Source organism: Euprymna scolopes, chromosome 1, assembly GCF_053919585.1.
Source record: "Euprymna scolopes isolate OS-2025 chromosome 1, ASM5391958v1, whole genome shotgun sequence".
Classification (NCBI taxonomy): Eukaryota; Metazoa; Mollusca; class Cephalopoda; order Sepiida; family Sepiolidae; genus Euprymna; species Euprymna scolopes.
The window spans coordinates 100,503,492-100,526,588 of record NC_136482.1 but is presented as its reverse complement, the minus strand read 5'-3'; the positions used below and the strand labels follow the sequence as shown (position 1 = coordinate 100,526,588).

Here is a 23,097-nt window from a genome sequence, read left to right as displayed (position 1 = left end):
TTAGAGTAGAAAGCCTTTTGATATTTGGAGACCGCTACAGAAAAGAGGCATGATTTTGTTGCATGTCAGGCACAAGTATAATAAGTTTGTCAGAGCACATTCTTTTTTTTAATTTTTACAGCAATTATAACTTGAAAATTATAAATCAATATTGATTATTTTTTAATGTTACAGAATTGATTGTATAAATTTTTACAATGCAATTAAAATTATATTTATACTAGAAATACCCATGATCTATTGGGTCACACCCATTAGAATTATACGATTTGAATTGCAATTAAAAATTCATAAGCTGTAACATATTTATTAGACATTCTTCTTAAAAAAAAAAATGAAGATTTTTTTGTTATTCCTGCCTGCCATTATTATCATGTATTCTTGGATGAAGTACGGAATAAGGACCCCGGAAGCTGAGAGACTCAAATGGGATAAATTCCAATCGACACCAGTCGACTACCAGCGTATGTACCATTTGTCAACAAACATACTCAATCTGAGTTGTTTGTTTTATTCGTTGATGTTAAATATAAAATAAAAATTTATTTGAACAAAAATGGAGAAAAAATATATATTTTTTATGTTGATTGTGTTTTTTTCTGAATGTGGGAGGTCTTGTTTTTTTGCAAAAACATTTTAATAAATGAATGAAGGGGGTCATGGTTTTTTTTAAATGAGAATTTTTGGATGCTCCTCTTTATCAAATCGTAGACATTTCAAATCTGAAATTCGTTTAAACTGATAATATTGTTAAAATTTTAGAAAAATTCTATTGTTATCTTCTGTCTGAACATCAACATATTTCCATTTCTTGGAAACGTGATAATCTATGACTCCTCTATACACGTCTTATTTTGTATGCGAGATGCCTTCAATAAGTTCCAGACTTTTATTGATAGCATACACATGAAACTCTTGTCCTATTCAAAGTAATCTCCTCTTGATCTGAAAGTCCTCATGGAAGTGAGCGTGTCACTGACCCTTGACACAGCCCCTTAAATTCCCCTAATTGTCTCATAACAACAGCCTCTAAGGTTTTCCTTGAGGTTTGGGAATAATCAAAAGTCACACCGAGCAAGGTCTGGACTATAGAGAGGGTGAGGAATTGCCTTGATGCCCACCTTAATATGCAATTTGAAATTGGTGAAAACTTTTGTCATTTCATAATATAAGAAACTATCTGTCGCCTGAGAATCCTCCTCCCCAAATATGCCTTTCATTTTTGTTGCCAAATTATTATTTTTTAAAATATTTTGAAAGTTAAATTTAATTATTATATCATTTGGGTATTAAATTAACTGCACCAAATTGTTATAAATCTATGACTTTTGTTAAAGAAATGTTTTAATCTCTATTTATAAAATTATTGCAACTTCTAAAACTTTCAATCTTTTAATACACAAGAATTTGCTAAAAATTTAAAGCCAGTTTAAATGACTTTTTAATTGACAGCTTAAATGCTTCCAAATTCCTTTCACAAAGTAACATAACCTTTTTTTTTCAACTATTAACAAAAGCATAAAATGGCTAATTTTTTTACAAAGAAACAAAAATGCATTCTGATGTATTTAATTTTTTAATTATATTTTTAGATGAGATAAATAAAAATTCATCTTTTACTATATTGTGCATTTAATTTCAATTGATAGTAAAAATAAAATAATTCAATGTGCGATTATCAAAGTTAAGCTGAAATACACACCTGCATACATGACGTTGCTTCATAATTTTATTAATATTAGAAGAAATGTACAATACATACATCATATCCACACTTTCTGCTTTCTTCTTTTCAATGTCTCCACATTGGCTACTTTTTAAAACTTTTTATCATTTTTTGCATTTTCTTAAAACTATATTTAATAGATTTGCAAAAGCCAGCTGTGAAAGCAGTTTTTAATGACTGACTCCAACTGGAGCGTTTAACAATTTGTGCAATCGAATCGGCCACATAATCACCACAATGTGGGTTGTTGGCAAGGTTACGGATGACTTCCTCTGTATCTGGAATAGCATGCGATTGTTTTGCCAATGCAACCAGATTGATGTGTACAGTTTTGGGCAGCAGATTCAAATGGTGGTACTGAGATATGTGGTTGGGGTACTGCTCGTAGACGAGTTTAGTGTCGTTAAAGAATAAATGCTCTTCAGAGTCTAGAATGTTTTTGTAAAGAGCTTGAAACTTGGAGATGTTCGGCTTGACAATGTTTGCTACTTTGTGCCGATCCTCCCCGACAGTCATACGGAAATCTCCAAGGTAGGAAAGTCCAGCAATACATACATAAAGCTCCTCCTCACTGAACATGTCTGGAAGTTGGATCAAGGCTGCATGGACTGCACTCTGAAGGTTTATCTGCATAGCAACTTTTAAGTCTGCATTTGATGGTTCCTTCAGGGTCAACACTGGTTTGTGGAGTCGGCCACTAACATATAGTGACTCCCAGTCAAGCAAGTCGTTTATCAGGCGATCCGTGCTGATAACACCATACTTGATTACACGGCCTGCAAGTGGCACCAGAGTGTTGAAGTAAATTCCTGCACCATATTGTTTTTGAATGTGGTTAATAGCACGCGGTCCAAGGAGCTTAAGGAAAGAGTAATGAGACTTATTCTTTTCAATGTTGTTTGTGTGCCATTCTATGGGGTCGTCGACAACAAAGATAAAATCCACCATATTCTTAGAAATGTCTATCGTCCCATGTTGCTGAAAAGCTCCTGATCCATATGCATAGGCGCATTGAACGCCGCCAGGAAAAGCTGGTAGCACTTTTTCGATGAAGCTTTCAAGCACTGTAGGCATGGCAACTGTATTAACAGAGGTTGACATCAGCGGTAATGGATTCTCAATGTCTCTCTTAAAGGTAGCCATGCCATCAGTAATGGGTTTATCGCTTAAATGACGATGGAAGCACCATCGAGTTGGCTGCCTTAAAACTCTAACAAACATGATTTGTTAATAACAAAAAAGAAAAAAAAAATATTTTTATTGTTTAATCATTATTTTATGGATCTTGTTCATCTTTGGTGAAAACGCCTAAACTTTGTACTTCTTTCATTTTGAAAAGTTTTAACTTCTGTTTTCCCCGTCGAAGTGCATGCTCAATATGTAGAATGTTTCGTTTTGGTATGTCTTTATTCTTCTTGAATTCCTGACGGATAAAGGAATCAAATCCAGGTTTCTGTTTGGTTGCTCGGAGGAGTTGCCGGTACAATGAAAGGACTTGCCGTTGCAATTGGCTGTGTGACATTCTACTTAGTTTGTCAGCATCTCTCCATCACTGAAAAACAAAAAATATATATATATATATATACATATCACATAATTCATATTGTTAAAATTTTTTACTGAGATGACCTCAACTGACATTCCATCAAAAAGTATAGTTGGCATTTTTTGTGCATCCATTGGATCCGAGTATGTAAACCTAAACAGAAAATTTCTGTAAATTTGTTTTTTATGCACTAATGTCACTTCTTATCAAGGCCCAAAATCAACTTGAGGTTAAGGGTTAATTAGCTTGTCAGGTTGACAGTGAACCAACAACACAAGTATTGGTAACAATGGTTGAAACTGGATATAATTTGAATATTCAAGCAGTAATTTTCAATTAACTCATCAAGTGATCCATCTCTTACATAATTTCTATCACTTTCACCCTCTCTCACTCATGCTGTTTCACTTCCTCCTATTTTATGTCATCTATTTACTCTTGTTTTCATCACTCTTAACAATCAAATGCAACAAAGAAAAAAATAAAATAATTGGAAATAGTTCATTATAAACAAAAGGGAATATCACTACTTGCAGTAATACTATTTATTTTCATAGAGAGGCTGATTTTTGGATTTTTGTCTTTTTATTCTTTATATTTGACTGGCGTTGTAAACTCATTTTCCTGATTCAAACAATTTAACAAACTCAATGAATGACCCAAGCGGACACATTTTTTCTAAGACTGTGTCAAATGATATATTTATTGTTGACAACTGGATGATGTAACACAACTAGAATAACTAGAATCATGAAAATACAGTGCATTCAAAGTTTTAATATAAAAATATGAGATTAAATTTTATGGTAAAAACGTTTTTTTTTATATTTAAAAATAATGTCCGTGACAATGTCTGCCACAATTGGCATAATGGATAAAGTACTAAGTTATTTAATTTTAAGTGGTACTCTTCTGGAGGTTAATGGTTCAAATCATTATGTTGTTTGCCGTTGATCGATATTAGGTACATGCAAAAATAGTCCTGGCTATGATTGTTACAAAGGGCTTATCATAATTTATTTTATTAATTTATGTTTAAATTTTGATTGCGTTCGAATGATAAACACCTAAAGTTAATCTCTTAAAAAGGAAAAAAATCTGCATACTTACATATGAAAAAGAAAGAGTGAAAAATTTTATTATAATAGCTAAAAACAAAACAAAAAAAAAAAAAAATCAATCAAATTTGAAGAAATTACTTGTAGAAATTTCATGAAAGATAACCATCAGTTTTCTGGAATCAGTTTTATATGATGACAAAAATCATATTAGTTTTATACAAATTACCAAATATCTAAAATTAGTTTAAAATGTATGAATCTTTACTCAACTGTAATCGAGCACTCAAACATTACAAGATTTCATTCTTTTATGGAAATCGCTCCAAACAAGGTGTGAAGTCATAATGGAGGAGCCAACAAAAAACGAAATGATTATTGCAAAAACAGGAAATGTCTACCGACGTTAATCTTGAAAAAAGACCAAAGTTAAATGTAGGAGTAAATCAGTCAATTGGAAAAGAGTTTCACAAGTCTGCAGTTCTTGGAAAGAAGCTACTGGAATAGGAAGCTGTATTATAATCAAGTATTAAAACAACAAATTGATGGAGACCACTAGACCAACAAGTCAAACGAGCTGGAACAAAAGAAGCAGGTAATAGATCAGACAATTCTGAAGAACACATGCCATAATAGTATTTATAGAAATAACTAAGACTAGTAATATTACATCTGTGTGAGAGGTTGTAGAGAAGATAGAATAGGGACAATTAAATTGCAGATACGTTTCTGCACCTTATCAAGAACCCTTAAAAGGGACAGATTCACCAGTCCAAACATGGCAACATTACTCCATACATGGTCTGGCAGTAGATTTGAGGAGATAATAGCCTTAGATGTGAGAAAGTGTTTAAATAATATAGAGAACCGACATTACAAGAAGCAGAAAGTGCAATGGTTCTAGTATATGTAATCCAAGCAAAATTGAGAAAGAAAGACCAAGAGGTTTCCAAGTCAATTTTTTCTCAAGAGCAGAGCCATCCATGAGAATCTGACAAAGAGACACGCCTATGATTGAAAGGTACAAGCTGAGTTTTAACAGGTTAAACAAAACAAACCATTTCATATGTTAATCTACAACTGAACCAAAGTCAACTTTCAGATTAGCTGCATATTTCAACTGATCCAAGGGAGATGATTGAGAAGCAACACGAGAATAAAGATTGGTATCATCAACATAGATGTTAATTTTCTTAATATTCTCTAGAAGATTATTGATATAGAGAAGAAACAGAGTTGAGCCTAGAATAGAGCTCTGAGGAACACTAGCATTGATTGGAAAAGAGAATGAAGAGACACCATCCAGAGTTAATCAGTCTTCAATCAAAAAGAAAAAAGCCTAATAATGTCATGAATCTCATCATCAATACCATAACCCAGAAGTTTATGTAGAAAACCGAATGCTTTCAAAATGTCAAGTGCAATGGCCCTACCCTCTTCTGAATTATCTGTAAACTGACAGATTGGCTCAGTTACAACAGTTAAAAATTGAACAAAAACCACAAAAGCCATACTGAACATAACTAAAGCAGCTCAGATTTTCAAAAAAAATAAATAAATAAGGTTACTATGATCAACCTTTCAAAAACTTTGCTAATATAGAAAGGAGACTAACAGGACAATGCTTAGTCAGGTAAGATCGATCATCAGTATTTATAAAGATAAGGAAAACAATGCTCTTTCCAACAAGGGAAATAGGATTTTGATAAACAGAAATAGAATAATTTTAAGAATATAGAAGAAAGTTTGAGAATGCAACATTTGAGAACAAGAATTTAATCAGGACCAACACCCTTAAACTGATCAAGATCAGAAAGAATTCTAGCAACCATTTTTGGAATGATAATTATAGAATCAAGAAACAGAAGTTTCCAAATGGAAAATCAGGAAAAACAGCATCAGAATCATCAACAGAAGAATTGTAAGCAAAAAGACCAGTAAAGAGATCAGCCTTATCCTTAGATGAAATAACCTGAAGACCATTAAAAAGAGGAATAGCACACTTAGCACTATTAACCACACTATTATAGATTCTCGAAAAATCATGAGAGATGACCTTTTGAGATGAAGATAGAGTCACAAATCCTTTAAGAATAGTTAGACAGCCACAAAAATTACTCTCTTTCAGGCATTGCTAGCTCTTCTGTAGGATTGTCTAGCAGCCTCAGAACCATCCCAATGATACTGATTGAAGTAATGATTATGATGAACAATAGCAGAAGCATTACAAGTTGATTTTTCCTTTTAAGATAATTGTTATTTTATCAACTTGCATAAAAAGAGCTATGTAAAAGAAGCTTAAAACCGTTTGAATTAGTTCAAAAGTGATGAGAATTTTAAGTGTCAAAATTTAGGCTTTTCCGTGGATATTTTTCTTTAGAAAAAGTGGGCTAAATTACGGACCTCAACATTTCAAGAAATTTGGTAATTTCGCCACCATTTATTTATTTTTCAAGCTATTTTCATGAGAGTTGGCACTCTTATGTAAAATTGTGTGCTCTTTCTGATTATGCAGTCACATCTGATATATCTGTACCATGAGCCATGAATTATGAATTCAGATGTACAAATTTCAATTTTTTTAAACTGGCGCATGATATCATACAGTGGGTGTCTATTTATGAACAAAACTAAATATTATACTGGTATTTAAATATAGCTTTATTGCGAATAGGCATTTCCTGCCTCCTCAACGAAGGAGAGCTTAATCTTGAGTGTAGCCATTGAATGCCTAAAGAGCATTCATGGCCGATTACTACTCCCCTCCCAAAAAAAAAAAAAAAAAAAAAAAAAGAGTAGATATGAATTAATCTCAGAAATCAAAGAAAATTTTTCATATAGATTTTGGATTTCTGTAAAAGATGGAAATTCCCATAATTGACCAGAACTTATGCATTTTGGGACCAATCCAATTTTCAATTTTGTAAATCCTCTCTATCTGGCCCAAAATATACCCCTATTTTCTGAGATGCAACCATAAATCGTACTCTACATGAATCCTCAATGTAACTTTCACAGTACCAGGATACCAGGAATCCTGATAAGCAACAACTATATATTCCCCAGTTGATGGTAATTTTTGTCATTTCTATTCTGTTGTTTTACTGAAAATTCAATTATGTAAACAAAGAAAGAAAACGGTAATTTTTTACCTTGTTTCCATCTTAACATTGAAAATGATTACTTCTTTAGATTTTAGGGTATGCTGCAAACGAATATCGCATTTAAATTTTCTGCAAATAAGTAATTTTCTGGATATTAAGCAATGTCATTTCTTATATTATCGCTGAGTGCCATCTTGGTATGCGCAAACGCAACCCGAGAAACTATGCACAAACGTGCATACCAAGATGGCCACCAGCAATAACATAAAAAATGACATTGCTTAATATCCGGAAAGCTACTTATTTGCGGAAAATTTAAGTGCGACATTCGTTTTCAGCATACCTGAAAACCTTTAAAGGTAGTCATTTTAAAGAAAAATGTTAAGGTGGAAACAAGGTAAAAATTTATCGAACCACCTAATTATTATTTAGATATCCTCAGTTTAAAAAAAACAGGTTTGTTTTACAGATTCAAAACAATGGTCTTGACAATGAGTTAAAAATAAATTCAAGTTTCACGATATCTTTTTTATTTAATTGTTAGGTGAAAGTACAGAATAGTTAAAAAACACCCTTCCTTCCTCAAAATAATAATGTTATTATTTCAGCATGGTAGCATAAGTGCACAAGTACCTTTTATTTGTTATATATTTGTTTTGTTTTTGTTGACCACTAAAAAGCACAATTCTACCTGAAGTACAAGTAAGAAGTTAAACGCGTATACTTAGTACATTTTGTTGCTTTTTAACGCTTTTAGTGCATATGTAGGTGTATCAGAATAACACGAAACTGCGAATAAAATATAAAAATCTCGTAATTTCTCTGTTAAAAGTGGGTTATTTATTTTCTTTATGGATTATACTTCCAAAATAAACTATTAAAGTTGTTTTAAAAGTAATAGAAATATTTTTTTTTTTTTTTAAAAACAGTAATGAATTTTCTGAACTCAATATTTTTCAATTTTTAAACTTTAAAAATCTATAAAAATTTTTCTATTGATTCTATTTTTACAATATTTTCAGGGTCAATGTGAAATTTTATGCTCTTTCCAATAAACCGAATATAATATTTTAGACAAACTTTTTTTTTTAAAATTCACGCCCCCCCCCCCATTTTCAAGTTTCTATTAAAAAGTAAATAATTAATTTACTCACCGAAAAGTAAATTAATTTACTCACAAATTGAAGAGAAAAGGTCAATAAATAATATATTCAAATTTAAAACAAAAAAAAACAGTGTTTTTTTAGAATTTTACCTGTAAAGTTTGAAGTTTAAAACCTTTTTTTTTTTAAACCACGTTGTTTTTTTTCTTTTTTTTTTTTTTTTTTTACTGGAACCTTAGTCCTTGCTCCTTTAATTGAAAAAAAAATTAGGGCTCGCTCAAATGGATGGGCTCAAAACTAAAAAATAAAACACAGTACTGATAGAAATCCACCCAATAAATGTATTGGTGATATTTACTTGGTGGAGTGCTACAAGTATTCTTTGTATTTATTGGTACTTCACAGGGAACGTGGACCCTGTGTAAACAGTTTTATTTTTTTATGACTGCTCCCTGAAAGTGCATGCAGAAAAGTTTTCATTTATTTATTTAATTAAGAAACTTTTTTTGAATGTACTATTTGGGGCCAAAAGCATTATTTAAATATGTATGAAAAAATAAACGTAAAAAAATAACAATATTTAATGGAGAAAATATAATAAAAATAAAAAATAAAAACAAGCACAAAAAAAATGTATGAATCAAAGTTACTCATCGAAATAAAATAAAATTTTTTAAATAAGATAAATACACGTTCGATTAAAAAAGTACTTCCGCAGTTTATTGCCGAAAATGGAGACCCTATTTTTTTTCGGGCACCTATCATTAGAATCAGAGAGAGAAATCAGTATTTTAAACCGAAGTAGGAAATAAATAACAAAAAAAAAAAAAATTAAACTAGATATTAATTACTTCCAGAAAGAACTATGAAAAAAAGTAAAGAAAGTGAAAGAGAACATACATTCGTAATTGGAAATGTTTTGATTTTATTAATGAAAACGTGCAAGTCTTTCATGAAACGTATGTATATTTTATTATGAAAATGACATTCATAATTGTTTAAACTGGGCGAGCGCCTAACAGTGTCAGAAGTCGCCATTAAAAATGCGTGATAAAATTTGAATAATTAGACTTACTGTCTTTCGAAGCTTATAACTACTTCAAAAATGTAATTTAAACCCTAATTTTTCAAAAAAAAAAGGAGCAAAGACCAAATTTTAAAATAACAGGTTTAATAGCAAAATATGCAATATTTGTTTTTTTAAAATTAGTTTTCTTTAAAAAAGATTTCAAGAAAATCAACGAATTTTAACTTACTTCGAATATAATAAACATATATAAATTCCAAAAAATCACTTACCTATAAAAAAATACTAATCAATGGGTACTTCCATTCTTCATTGTTAAGAATCTATCCATATTTATATTTTATATTCCATGTATTTTTTAAATAAAATAATTTTTTAAACAAGGATTCAAAAATGCAGCGACTTTAAATTGTCATATCAGATGGCCACAGAGCGGGTTTGCCTCCCTTTCTTCGAGTTGAGAACTATGGTGGCCTAAAAGCGCCATAATTAATCTCCCCTTTCTATTTTTGTCATGTGTTTGCTGTCAAAAGTTAGTCAATATGGGTCACCGTACTTGAAAAATGATCACATTCACTCATAAGTAAGTTTACAAACCCCTCAATAAATTTTCCATTTTTTTATTCTTTTAAAGAAATACATGAGTTTTTGATTTAAAATATTTTATTTCTTCTTTATGGAATGAATTTTTAAATATCTAAAATAAAACAATATTGAATGAAATAGAAAAAATTATAGTAAGTGTTTAATATTTACTAGACAATATTTTAAAAATATGAGGTTCCACTAAAAAAAAAAAAAAAAAATCAACGTGGTTAAAAAAAAAAGGTAAATTTGCACAAAACTATTCTTTTTTTTGTTTTAAATTAGATTATTTTATTTATTGATCTTTTATCTTCAATTTGTGATATATAAATCTGAGGTGAGAAAATGAATTATTTTCATTTTAATAGACATTTCAAAATGGGGGGGGGTGAATTAAAAAAAAAGAAGAAAAACGTTTGTCTAGAATATTCGGTTTATTGTAAAGAGCATAAAATTTCACATTAAACCTGCAAATATCTTAAAAATTGAACCAATAGAAAAATTTTGATAGATTTTAAATTGAAAAAAATTTAACTCGTAAAATTCATTTCATTTGATTACGTAAAAAAAATAGCTGCATGAGTGTGCGCAGGCACTTTGGTACTTGTACAGTTTAATCAAAACATTAAAAAATGAAAATATCAAAAAAAGGTTATATTGTACGTATCTGTTTTGAAGTGAAGATCTCCAAAAAAAAAGTTCACTTAATTTGATCGAGTAGTTTTTTTGTTTTTTTACAGCGGAAAAGCATGTTTTTATGAGAGCGCATTGAAGGCAGACATCTTGGATTTTAGAAAATTTTTGTTTGGAGTTTAGAATCGCCATGGGGAGATAAGTCAATTTAAAGCGCCAACACTCCCTCCCAATCTTTAATACTAGCTTTTCTTCCTAAAAATCGAACCGTTTGCTCGGTATCATAACAAATTGTTTTTTTTCACTGTAAAACAAAAACTACTTGATGAAATTAAATGAAATTTGTTTTCAGAGAACTTCATTCCATAACGGATATGTACAATTTAAACTTTTTTCGATATTTTCATTTTTTAATGTATTGATTAAACTGTACAAGTACCGGCACTTTATAAACACTTTTTAAAAAAAATAATATTTCTATTAGTTTTCAAAAAACTTTAATAGTTTATTTTGGAAGTATATTTCATAAAGAAATTAAACAAACCACTTTAAAAAGAGGGTGCTAATGCACTTACTGATCCGCTAGGTGTATCAGAATTTTTGACACCCTTAACACGAAACTGCGAATAAAATATAAAAAAAAAAGTGGGCTGTTTATTTTCTTTATGGAATATACTTCCCAAATAAACTATTAAAGTTGTATAAAAAAATGCTAGAAATATTTTTATTTTTTAAAAAACAGTGTTTACAAACAGTGTTGCAACTTCATGCCGCCATTTTTTTTACGTAATGAAATCAATTGAATTTTATGAGTTAACTTTTTTTCAATTTTTAAACTTTAAAAATCTATCAAAATTTTTCTATTGGTTAAATTTTTACAATATTTTCAGGGTCAATGTGAAAGTTTATGCTCTTTCCAATGAACCAAATATAATATTTTAGACAAACGTTTTTTTTTTAATTCACCCCCCCCCCATTTTGAAATGTCTATTAAAATTTTAATTAATTTACTCACCAAAGTGAATATGTCACAAATTGAAGATAAAAGATCAATAAATAATATATTGTAAATTAAAACAAACAAAAAAAAAAAAGTGTTTTTTGGAAATTTACCTGTAAAGTCCAAAGTGTAAAACCTTTTTTAAAAAAAACACGTTGATTTTTTTTTTTTTTTAATTGGAAGCCTATGTTCTGCTTATATTGTACAGTAAGTATTGGACGCTGACAACAATTTTTTCTATTTCATTCAATGTTTTCTTTTTTTTTTTTTAGATATTTAAAAAAAATATTCATTCGATAAAGTAGAATTAAAATATATTAAATTAAAAAATTTATGTATTTCTTTGAGAGAGAAAAAAAAAAAATTCCTCAAACGTATTTTTTTTAAGGCAAAAACTTATAAGTAAAATTTGACTATTTTTCAACTATGGGAACACATATTTCTTCACGGACAAGGCTAGATGACTAACGCGAATGTGTGGTTTTTACTCCCTTCTGTCCATCCGTAGTTAAAACAATAAAAAAAAAAAACTACTTCCGCTTTTTCGATAAGAACGTAAAAATGCTTACGCCTTGTCGCCTTTTTCAAACAGGCGTTTAAAAAATTCTTTTATTTAAAAAATAAATGGAATTTAAAATATAAATATGGATACATTCTTAACAATGAAGAATGGAACCACACATTGATTAGTAATTTTTATAGGTAAGTGATTTTTTGGAATTTATATCAATTTTTTATAATCAAAGTAAGTAAAATTCGGTTGATTTTCTTCAAATCTTTTTTAAAGAAAGCCGATTTAAAAAAACAAATGTTGCATAATTTGCTATTAAACCTGTTATTTTCTTAAAATTTGGTCTTTGCTCCTTTAATTGAAAAAAAATTTAAGGTTTGAATTACATTTTTCAAGAAGTTATAAGCTTAGAAAGATAGGAGGTAGAATTATTCAATTTTTTTTTCACGCATTCTTAAGGTCGGTTTCTGACACCTACTGATCCACACTATTTTTTAAATCGTATTTCCAAGTTTAATTAAAGTTTTGTATGTTTTTTTATTCAATTGTAAGGTTAAAGTACAGAATAGGTACAAAACAACCTCCCCTCCCCATGTTAAAAATGGCTTTTTAAAGAATAACGTTATTATTTCAGCATGGATCAATAAGTGCATGAGTACCAAAAAGAGAAATTACGAGTTTTGTATATTTTATTCGCAGTTTTATGTTAAGGGTGTCAAAAATTCCCAAAAAATTCTGACACCTAGTGAGCGCCCATTTGAAAACCAAAACATTTATTGTATAAAAATGTATCAAAATATAATTGTAAAGACATTTATTGAAAAGTCTGCGTAAGAAAATATAATTTTAATAAAACAAATTTGTAATCTTCGTTTTTTATTTCCTACTTCGGTCATAGTTTAAAATACTGACTTCTCCCTCTGATTTTAACGACAGGTGCCCGAAAAAATAGCGTCTCCATTTTCGGCGATAAACTGTAGAAGTACCAAAAAAATTATGAAATACACGAAGAAAGTGAAAGAAAACCTTTTACACGTTTCAGGGAGCAGTCATTAAAAAAATAAAACAGTTTACGCAGGGTCCACGTTCCCTGTGAAGTACCGATTTGTTTTCTAGTTTTTAGCAATTCTCAAGACTCTAAAGGCGAGAGCCTCATGCGTCATCTTAATTTTAACTTAAGCGATAAAAACTACTTGCGTTTCAAACTGAATAAACACTTTAAAATAAGTTAAAACACATAAAAACTTATCCAGGTAGGTAGAAGAGCAACTTATCTTGCCTTTGGTAACATTTATTTGTTATACATTTGTTTCTTGACCACTTTTTCGGTTTGTTGTCTATAGTAAAACTTTATTAAACCAAGTTGGGTTTGTTTTACTGTACACAGATTCGAAAAACTTTAATGTAACATGTTTATTCAGCTCGAAAAACGGCAGTCGACTGTCTTTGAGGCGGTAAAGCTTGGGAAAATTAGTTATAAATAAAAAAAAAAACAGACAAAATACTGTTAGAAACTCGCTCAATATATGTTACCGTGACTTAGGCTGACATATATTTGGCGGGTTTTTAACAATATTTTGACTGTTTTTTTTTTTTATTTATAAGTCCTTTTCCCAAACTTACCGTCTCCGAGAGAGAGTCGGCCGCCATTTTGAATTTTCGAATACATCGGTAAACAGTAAACACTATGTTTTTCGAGCTGAATAAACATGTTACATTAAATATAAACACTAAAAACATATCCAGTTAGGTAGAAAAGTAACTTATCTTGCCTTTGACAACATTTATTTGTTCTATATTTTTTTTGTGACAACTTTTTTGAATCTTGTGTACAGTAAAACAAACCCACCAAGTTATTACAATTCAAAGCTACACCTGGTTTCCAGGCCAGTTTTCTCGACTAAAGATGTAGTGTAGCAGCAATAAGATCTTTTCTTACGTAAAGGGAAGGTCAAATACCCAGTAATGACTTTCGAAATCATGCCACAATCCCTCCACCCCTCGACTAATATTTTAATTTAAAATATAAATAACAAGACACAAAAAGGAAATTTTACACACAGAAAAGCTAAAAACAAGCTGCAAAAAATAAAATGCCCTTGAAAATAAATACTGCTATATACCCAAAATTTTAAAAGCAAACATTTGCCGTCAACTTTAATATCCTATTATTAAATTAAAATTTGAACATTAAAGTAGAATAAACCTTAAGAGTTTAAGTGTAAATAATGGAAATTAAGTCAGGTAATAAATCGGCTACTTATTTAAATAAGCAGACGAGACTGATCACTTTAAAACTTACTTGTCTCAGAAATTACCTGATATCCAGGTTCTACGCCACCATCTTTGTTTTCAAGTCAATCAGAGCTAGTATTTATAATTTTCGTATTTCCAAAAGAAAAAAAATAAAATAAAGCGATAAATACACTTTAAATATTTTAAATAAGTTTTAGCAACCTGTTAATTCACAAGAGTCACATAAATAAATATTTACGAAGAACCAGTAATCTTGAATAGAAGCTTTATTATTTTTGTTGGTTTTCGTTTCATATCGGTCTAGGGGAGACAACTATTAGAATTCCAACTCGAATATTTGTAATCTTTTATTTCAAATTGTTTGATAAAAAAAAAAAAAAAAAAAAAAAAAAAGTCAGTTTGTTTTCTTTAATCTTTATGATTAACTAGTAGGGCTACCCGGTGTTTTCTGATACCATAAAAAAATATATATATATATACTATGCACTTATATATTTAGGTCAGACTCATTGTCTTAATATGGTCCTGTAAATAGGATTCTTTTTCAGACATGCATTCATTTGATCATCCCTAGTTGACAATTGGAATAGTTTATCCTAAGCCACCAGCAAAAACCAGTCACTTCTCTCGTTGTTTGTATTATCTTTAAAATCTTGTTGTGCTTCCAATGCTTTTTTGTGGCTCATTGTTGCTTTATCCCAGATTATGAATTTACAAACGAGTTGTTTGGCCTTTCATGAATCGTTTTTAATGTTATACAATGTTTTTTTTTTTCTTGCAGCATAAAATTTAGTGGCAGAGAAAACATAGAATGCTCAGTTCTACCACCATCCAGAAGTGTTGCTGCAATTCCACTTGATGCCACTGCAAGGATAATATTCTTTGTGAGGCAAATTTTTGCAAGCAGCAAGTTTAATATTAGGTTGGTCCAAAAACAATATCGTTTTTTTCACATTTGTTACTTTTATATATGATTTCTGAATTAATTCATTGATATATATGTCCATGCTGTCGAAAAGCCTGCTAAAAAATGAATGAAGAGATTGAGAATGGTAACAAATTACACAATTCAATCCCTTCATTCATTTTTTTGTAGGCTTTTCGACAGTTCAAACTAGGCCGAAAAGCTGCCGAGATATTAATGATGTGTTTGACCCAGGAAACACTAACGAACCTGTGGCACAACAGTGGTTCAAGAAATTTCGCAATGGTGACGAGAGCCTTGAAGATGAACACAGTTGCGGCCGCCCTACTGCGGTTGATAATGAATATTTAAAAGCCTTAATTGAAGCCGATTTTTGCAAAACTACACGGGAAGATGCTGTTGAACTCGAGGTCGATCACTCAATAGTTGTTCGCCATTTAAAGCAAATAGGGAAGTCAAAAAAGTTGGATAAATGGATGTCACAGTAATTGAATGATAATCAAAAAATTGTCATTTTAAGGTGACTTCTACGCTCCTTCTGCGCAATAAAAACAACCCATTTCTCGAGCAGATCGTGACATAATGAGAATTGGATTCTTTATGACAACTGGCGATGTTCAACACAGTTGTTGGATGCCAAAAAAGCAATACTTCCTGAAGCCGAAATTGCACCAAAAAGGTTATGGTGACTGTTTGGTGGTCTACGACCAGTCTCATCCATCACAGCTTCTTGAATCCGGGTGAAACAATTACGGCGGAGAAGTACTGCCGACAAATTGAGGAAATGCACCAGAGGTTCCAATGTATGTGCCCGAGATTGATCAATATGAAGGGACTAATTCTCCTTCACGAAAATGCTTGCCTGCATATTGCTCAACTGACCCTGCAGAAGCTGAATGAATTGGGCCCCAAGACTCTGCCTCATCCACCATATTCACTGGACCTCTCGCCCACTGATTATCACTTTTTCAAGCATTACAACTTCCTGCGCGAAAAATGCTTCAAAAGCCAAGACAATGGTGAATCGGCCTTCAATGACTTCATTGCTTCAAGAACTCCAGATTTTTATGCTAATGGGATGAATAAACTTGTTTCTTGTTGGCAAAAATGTGTTGATTCTGATGGTTCTTATTTCAATTAATAAAGTTTATTATGATAGGAGTTATGATCTTTTGAAGTCATCATATCTTATCGCAATAGAAATTAACCTATCACATGGCGGTGCTGTTTGCCTCCTTAAGGTCTTGGTTTGAGCAATGAGGACCCAATCGGCAATTTTCCCTAAGGTGGTGCATCGTTTGTACCTCTCCACATGGACATAAGGGTGAGGTGTCTAGGCCCCACTTGTGGAGATTGTCTTTTGTTTTGCCTACTTTGGCTCTGGCTCTATTTAGAGTCACCCAGTTTTTTTTACCAAGGTTTGAACCCTGGGGAAGTGTTTCTTTTGGGTCTAGTAGGGCTTCATTTTTATTCCTGCTGTTATAGTCTCGCCATCGTTCCAACCTATAGGAGGCAGCTTGCCTGGGATCGATTTCCTCTATATTGATGAAGCTACTGCGAGATTTTAGTCTTTGTCTCACTGATTGGTGGCCAAACAGCAAGTGCCTGTGGCCGTTAAGCTGTTTGTACCGTTCTATTCTGGTGATGACATCTCGCCTGATATGTGGTGGTGGAATACCAGTTAGGCAGTATAGAGCTGGCAAGGGAGTTGGTCTTAGGGTACCAGTTATGGTCCGGTATGCCTTGTTCAGCTCTACATCAATTTTATGGGCATGGCATGATCTTGCCCATACTGGGGCACAATACTCCGCTGTGGAATGGCACAGTGCGAGAGTTGTTTGCCTCAGTGTTTTGGGGTTGGCACCCCAATTGCTGGTGACAAGCTTACTGAGAAGGCTATTTCATGATGACAGCTTGCCTTTCAATTTGGTAATGTGTTTTCTAAAAGAGAGTGTTCTGTCCAGAGTTATCTCCATGTAGACTGGGAAAGGTTCATGTGTAAGCATGTTGTCATTCCACATGACTCTTAGTCTCCAATTTGTTTGGTGATTATTAAGATGAAAGGCGCAAACTTGGGTCTTGTTTAGGTTTGCATTTAAGTATCACTTTTTGTAGTATCTAGAGAGAGTGGCTAGGGCATCAGAGAGTCTTTCTTCTATGATGTCAAAACTATTTGTCTGAGTGGCGATGCATAGGTCATCGGCATATATATATCTTTGTATATTTGGGCATTGTGGTTGGTTGTTAGTGTAGATATTGAATAGGGTTGGAGCCAAAACTGAACCTTGTGGGAGGCCATTGTTTTGGATAAACCATCTACTCTTTTTGCCATTCATCTCAACATGGAAACGCCGATTACTAAGTAGACATCCAATTATGCTCACCAATGCTGAGTTTTGTATCATTTGGGCTATTTTTAGTATGAGTGCCCTATGGTTGACAGTGTCATAGGCTGCTGGAAGGTCTACAAACACAGTGCCTGTTAATTTTTTGGTTTTAAATCCATCCTCAATGAATTGGGTCAGGTTTAAAATCTGGCTACAACATGACTGACCTGGTCTAAAGCCAGCTTGGTCAGCTGAGAGTTGTTCATCCACTGTTTCCGTTATTCTAGCAAGTATCATGCGCTCATATGGTTTATAGAGAATGCACAGTAGGGAGATAGGTCGGTAGCTCTTAGGTGATGTGAGGTCTTTTCCTGGTTTTAGAATGGCTACTACTCTTGCCTTTTTCCAGATTTTTTGGGAGTTTGAGGGATGGCGCACAGTTATTTATTAGGGCCAGTAACCACTTTCTTACAGTTGTTCCAAAATGTGTTACTATCTCTGTGGTTATTCCATCAAGGCCCGATGCCTTTCCATTTTTTAGTTGAGATATTGCTGCGGTTATTTTGGCTTCTGAGAATGGTTCTAGATGGGCATTGCTGTTTTGCATGACGTGGCTAAGTTCGGCTTTCATTCTCTTTTTCTGTCCTCTTTCTTTTTGTTGCGGTTTGCCATTCAGTAGCAGCTGATGGGCTACTTGGTTGGGTGTCATGGCTGCAATCCGAGACTGAGGAGCTTTTTCGGAGTTTAACTTTTTTATTGTCATCCAGGCTTTTTTGCTATTGTGTGTCATATCAATGTTACTTATGACTTCTTGCCAACGCTCTTTGTGTTTGCTACTGATGGAAGCAAACAAATTCTCTCCGAGCTCTAACGTGTTTTCAGCAAATGGGTCTTCATTATAAGCTTGGATATATTCCTCATACTGTGCTTTATTTGGTTCCGTGAGACCAGGGATGTACGTTTTCCTGCACCCTCTTGGTATGCTTTTCCTGGCTACTTTCCAAATCAGGGATTGGAAGTTGTTGTATTCACCTGATAGTGGGGTGATGGTGTTGATGGCTTGTTCTAGGTCAGAGGTATAGCCTTCCCAGTTGGCCTTACGGAAATTGAACCGTGGCCTAGTCTGGGGTTTCTGTGGCCTAATGATAGGTCTTATATCAATAAATATGGGTCGGTGTATGGAAACCTAGAAAAAACTGTGGGAAGTCCAGTGCCAAAAACCCAACACCGACTCATATTTATTGATCTTTTGAAGTTGAACATCAAAAAACGACGTTATTTTGCACCAACCTAACCTGAAAACCATTAAAAAAGAGGAATAGCACACTTAGCACTATTAACCACACTATTATAGATTCTCAAAATTCATGTGAGATTAACCCTTTAAGATGAAGATCTAGTCACAAATCTTTTGTGAGTAGTTAGACTTAGCCACAAAAATTGCTCTCTTTCAGGCATTGCTAGCTCTTCTGTAGGATTGTCTAGAAGCCTCAGAACCATCTCAAGATACTGATTGAAGAAATGATTATGATGGGCAATGGCAGAAGCACAAATAGTTGAAAACCAGGGAGGAGAATGAGGTTTCGATTAAAACTTACAATGAGGAATGAAGGTGTCCATTCCAACAAGAAGTCAATCAGTAACCCCCTTCGCAACATCATTCGGAGACATACCAAAGATTTTAAATGAAATTTTGATATTTTATAGAATCATTCTCATCTGAAAACAAAAGAGACTAACAGGACAATACTTAGTCGGTCAGAGTGATCACCAGCAAATTTTTCCTATATATTGTTGGCCATGAAATAAAATTGAACGTCTTATTTAAATTCATTTCTCTGAACTTAAGAATTAGCATTGGAATTCATGAAAGACATGTTCCCTTGATGTCATTTGATGTAATGATGGTTTTCAATAAAACTATAGTGTGGTCCCTGGTTTTAGTATAGCCATTTTTTATTTATTTTTTTTTTTTTGTACACAGTGGTCACCACTTATCAAGGCCCGGAAGCCACTCAGGGATAAGGGTTATTGCAAGTACATTACGTTAGTGTGGAGATTTGATGAAGTGTTTACTTAAGGGGCGGTTACTTAGGAATTTGTTAACGTTGGACTTGAACACATCCAAGTTGTAGTCAGGTGGGAAGCAGGCAGATGGAACAGAGTTCCACAGGCGTGCAGTTCTAAGAAATAAGCTTTGTTCATGGAATCTACGTTTTGATTTAGGCACAGATAAGGAGTGGGGGAAATTTTTCACAGTAGACGGGTGTTTTCCGTGAAAGATTGACGAGGGGGGATCAGAGATTGGAGTTCAGACGAGCACCTGCCATGCAAATAACAATAAAACAAGGATAGGCTCGCAACGTCTCTTCTGTGGGAGAGAGGTTGCAGGGTAGAGAAAAGGGCATCCCCCACTAAGCCACGAAATCTATTTTGTACTCTGTTAAGGCAGGATAGGCTGTTTTTAGCAGCTCCTGCCAAGATATGGCAGCAGTATTCCATCCTTGGACGTACTTGGCTTTTATATAGATAGAAAATTGCATCAGTAGTGAGATATCTTCTGGAGCAGTAGAAGGATCCCACCATCTTTCCAGTGACCTTGGCAACAGACTTGATGTACATGTTCCATTTCAGATCAGGAGTAAAGGTCAAACCCAGAAGCTGGTCACTTTTTGTATACATGTCCACCATGAATTGGCTGGTCACTTTTTGTATACATGTCCACCATGAATTGGCTGGTCACTTTTTGTATACATGTCCACCATGAATTGGCTGGTCACTTTTTGTATACATGTCCACCATGAATTGGCTGGTCACTTTTTGTATACATGTCCACCATGAATTGGCTGGTCACTTTTTGTATACATGTCCACCATGAATTGGCTGGTCACTTTTTGTATATATGTCCACCATGAATTGGCTGGTCACTTTTTGTATACATGTCCACCATGAATTGGCTGGTCACTTTTTGTATACATGTCCACCATGAATTGGCTGGTCACTTTTTGTATACATGTCCACCATGAATTGGCTGGTCACTTTTTGTATACATGTCCACCATGAATTGGCTGGTCACTTTTTGTATACATGTCCACCATGAATTGGCTGGTCACTTTTTTTAAAGACAAAATATGTGTACATTCATCTCACACCATAAAATTAAAAATTTTTTTTTTTATATTATATTTTCACCCCAAACAAGTCACATTGCCACTTTGAAGTTGTAAGAGTACTATATAGGGAGTTTAGCAGCAAGATGTCTGTTCGCATTACACTTGAACTTCTGCATGTCAGTACCATTGGGGAATCAGGAACCCGGAAGAGAATTCCAAAGTCTAGCAGTTCTGGGGAAGAAACTATTAGAGTAGAAGGCTTTCTTACATCTAGAGATCTCTACTGTGTAGGGGTGGGACTTCGCTGCTTGTCGGATTTGTTGGGGGTATTTTTGTCAAGAGGGTACAAGGGCTTGTAGTTCGTCAGAGCATCCACCATTAAAATACTTGTAAAATAGGTAGAGGGATGCAACATTTCGTCGATGGGACAGAAGTTGAAGCTTGGATGACAACTCAGGACCTATCAGGTTGGCGACTCTCTTCTGAACCCCGTCCAGGAGCAAGAGACTAGTAGCAGATGCACCAGCCTAAATGTGACAGCAGTACTCCATACATGGGTGAATGGTGGCCTTGTAGAGGTACAGGATACTTTCAAGCGTAAGTAACTTTCTAGCATGGTAGAGAGAGCCCACGTTCGCAGCAGCCTTGGCAATGATCTCGATGTATCTATTCCAACTCATATTCCCTGCGAATGTTAAGCCGAGGAGTTTGAAATGATAAGAATAAAAATATTTAGATGTTATTGATCGACCAGTATCAAGACCTGTTTCTAGGCTATTCCAGAAGATAAGTGGATATTGAAGTGCATCATAAGCTCATTGAGTTTCAGCAATATGTTGTAATTGACCACTTCTTAATTGCAAAATAATGTCTCTGTGCTTATGTTGTGCACCCAAATTTAAGATTGTAATTTCATCTGCCGCACATGTTCATGTTGTGATGCTGGACGTTTGTCTGCTCTGGTGATGATTTTATGATTGTGCATCTGCTGCATGTGTTCGGGTGCATATTGCAAAATCCCAGCATATTTATGATACTAGTGAAACAGGTCCTCTAATTCTATGAAAATGTCCCATTCCAATACACTTCGAACATTTGTGAATCTTTGCTGTGTTTCTGTTTGATTGCCACCCATAAAGTAAACCTGCACAAATTCGTAACGAATGTTCAGCTAGTGGAAGCAGACCACCCATCAAATGATGACATTGACCTTGGATTTTGTAAGTGGTTAAGAATTCAAAGTTTGTAACGTTTCTAGCAATTTCAGACGACGTCATTTGCAAAGCTGGATTGTTTTGCTTTTGGTATATAACGTGAGAGTAGGTTTCTGAAAAATTCTGAAGAAATTTGTCGTTTTGGCAACGTTGAGTAGATTTATTTTTTAAGTTAATCAGAGCTAGTATTTATAATTTTCGTATTTCCAAAACAGAGCTAAAAATGATAAAAAAAAAAAAAAACACTTTAAATATGTTTAAATACACTTTAAATATTTTTACTAGTTTTTAGTAATCTGTTAATTCACAAGAGTCACGTAAATATATATTTACAAAGAGCTAGTAATCTCAAATAGAGCCATTATTTTGTTTATTTTTGTTTCCGTCGGTCTGTATTGGTCTAGGGGAGACAACTCTGTGCATGAAAACTGGATTTCAAACATTAGCCGTAACCGTTTGACATGAAGCAAGAAAGAAAAAAAAAAAAGAAATAGAAAAAGAAAAAAGCCCCCCCCCCCAAAAAAAAACCCAATAAAGTTTATGTTTTCTTTAATTTTTCTGATAAACTGGCGTTTCCAGGAACTGGATGAGTACCAAGGTGCATTCTTGCTCTAAGATTTCTAACAGCATAGTCAAATTAAAACTCTTTTTTTCTATTGAAAAAGAAAATACAACTTTTTTATATATGGGTCGTGGAATTGCAGTCACTTACAAAAATTCTAGCTAATTTGCATATTCTTTTAAACATTCATTTTAATTAATTCCCTATTAGTTTTTTGGTTTTATGGGATGATCATCTTTAGTTAACTATTATTATTCATGCAAATATTCTACATGATTTATACTTGCGTAATATTTGCGTAAAAAGGTTATAGTAAACACAAACCTCTTTGCATATATATTTATGTATGCATCTATATATATATATATATATATATATATATATATATATATATATTTTTAAAATTT

At 33.0% G+C, this 23,097-nt stretch overlaps 1 protein-coding gene across 2 annotated transcripts; it reads right to left on the bottom strand.

Annotated features, from left to right (window-relative positions):
* Positions 1 to 1,711: 1,711 nt before the first annotated feature.
* Positions 1,712 to 14,764, bottom strand: LOC145259742 (phosphatidate cytidylyltransferase, mitochondrial-like). 2 transcript variants are annotated; one of them, XM_080117570.1, is made up of 2 exons: positions 14,612 to 14,764; positions 1,712 to 3,278 (listed from the first exon to the last, which is right to left on the bottom strand). In XM_080117570.1, exon 2 carries the CDS (start codon positions 2,945 to 2,947, stop codon positions 1,811 to 1,813), a length of 1,137 nt encoding a protein of 378 aa, XP_079973696.1. In that variant the 5' UTR covers positions 2,948 to 3,278; positions 14,612 to 14,764; the 3' UTR covers positions 1,712 to 1,810. The 2 variants fall into 2 exon arrangements, with proteins under 2 accessions (XP_079973696.1, XP_079973608.1); XM_080117482.1 differs by having other exon boundaries at positions 14,596 to 14,669.
* Positions 14,765 to 23,097: the final 8,333 nt, after the last annotated feature.

Coding starts and splice junctions, on each gene's coding strand:
- LOC145259742 (XM_080117570.1), bottom strand. CDS start 2,947: ATGTTTGTTAGAGTTTTAAGGCAGCCAACTCGATGGTGCTTCCATCGT.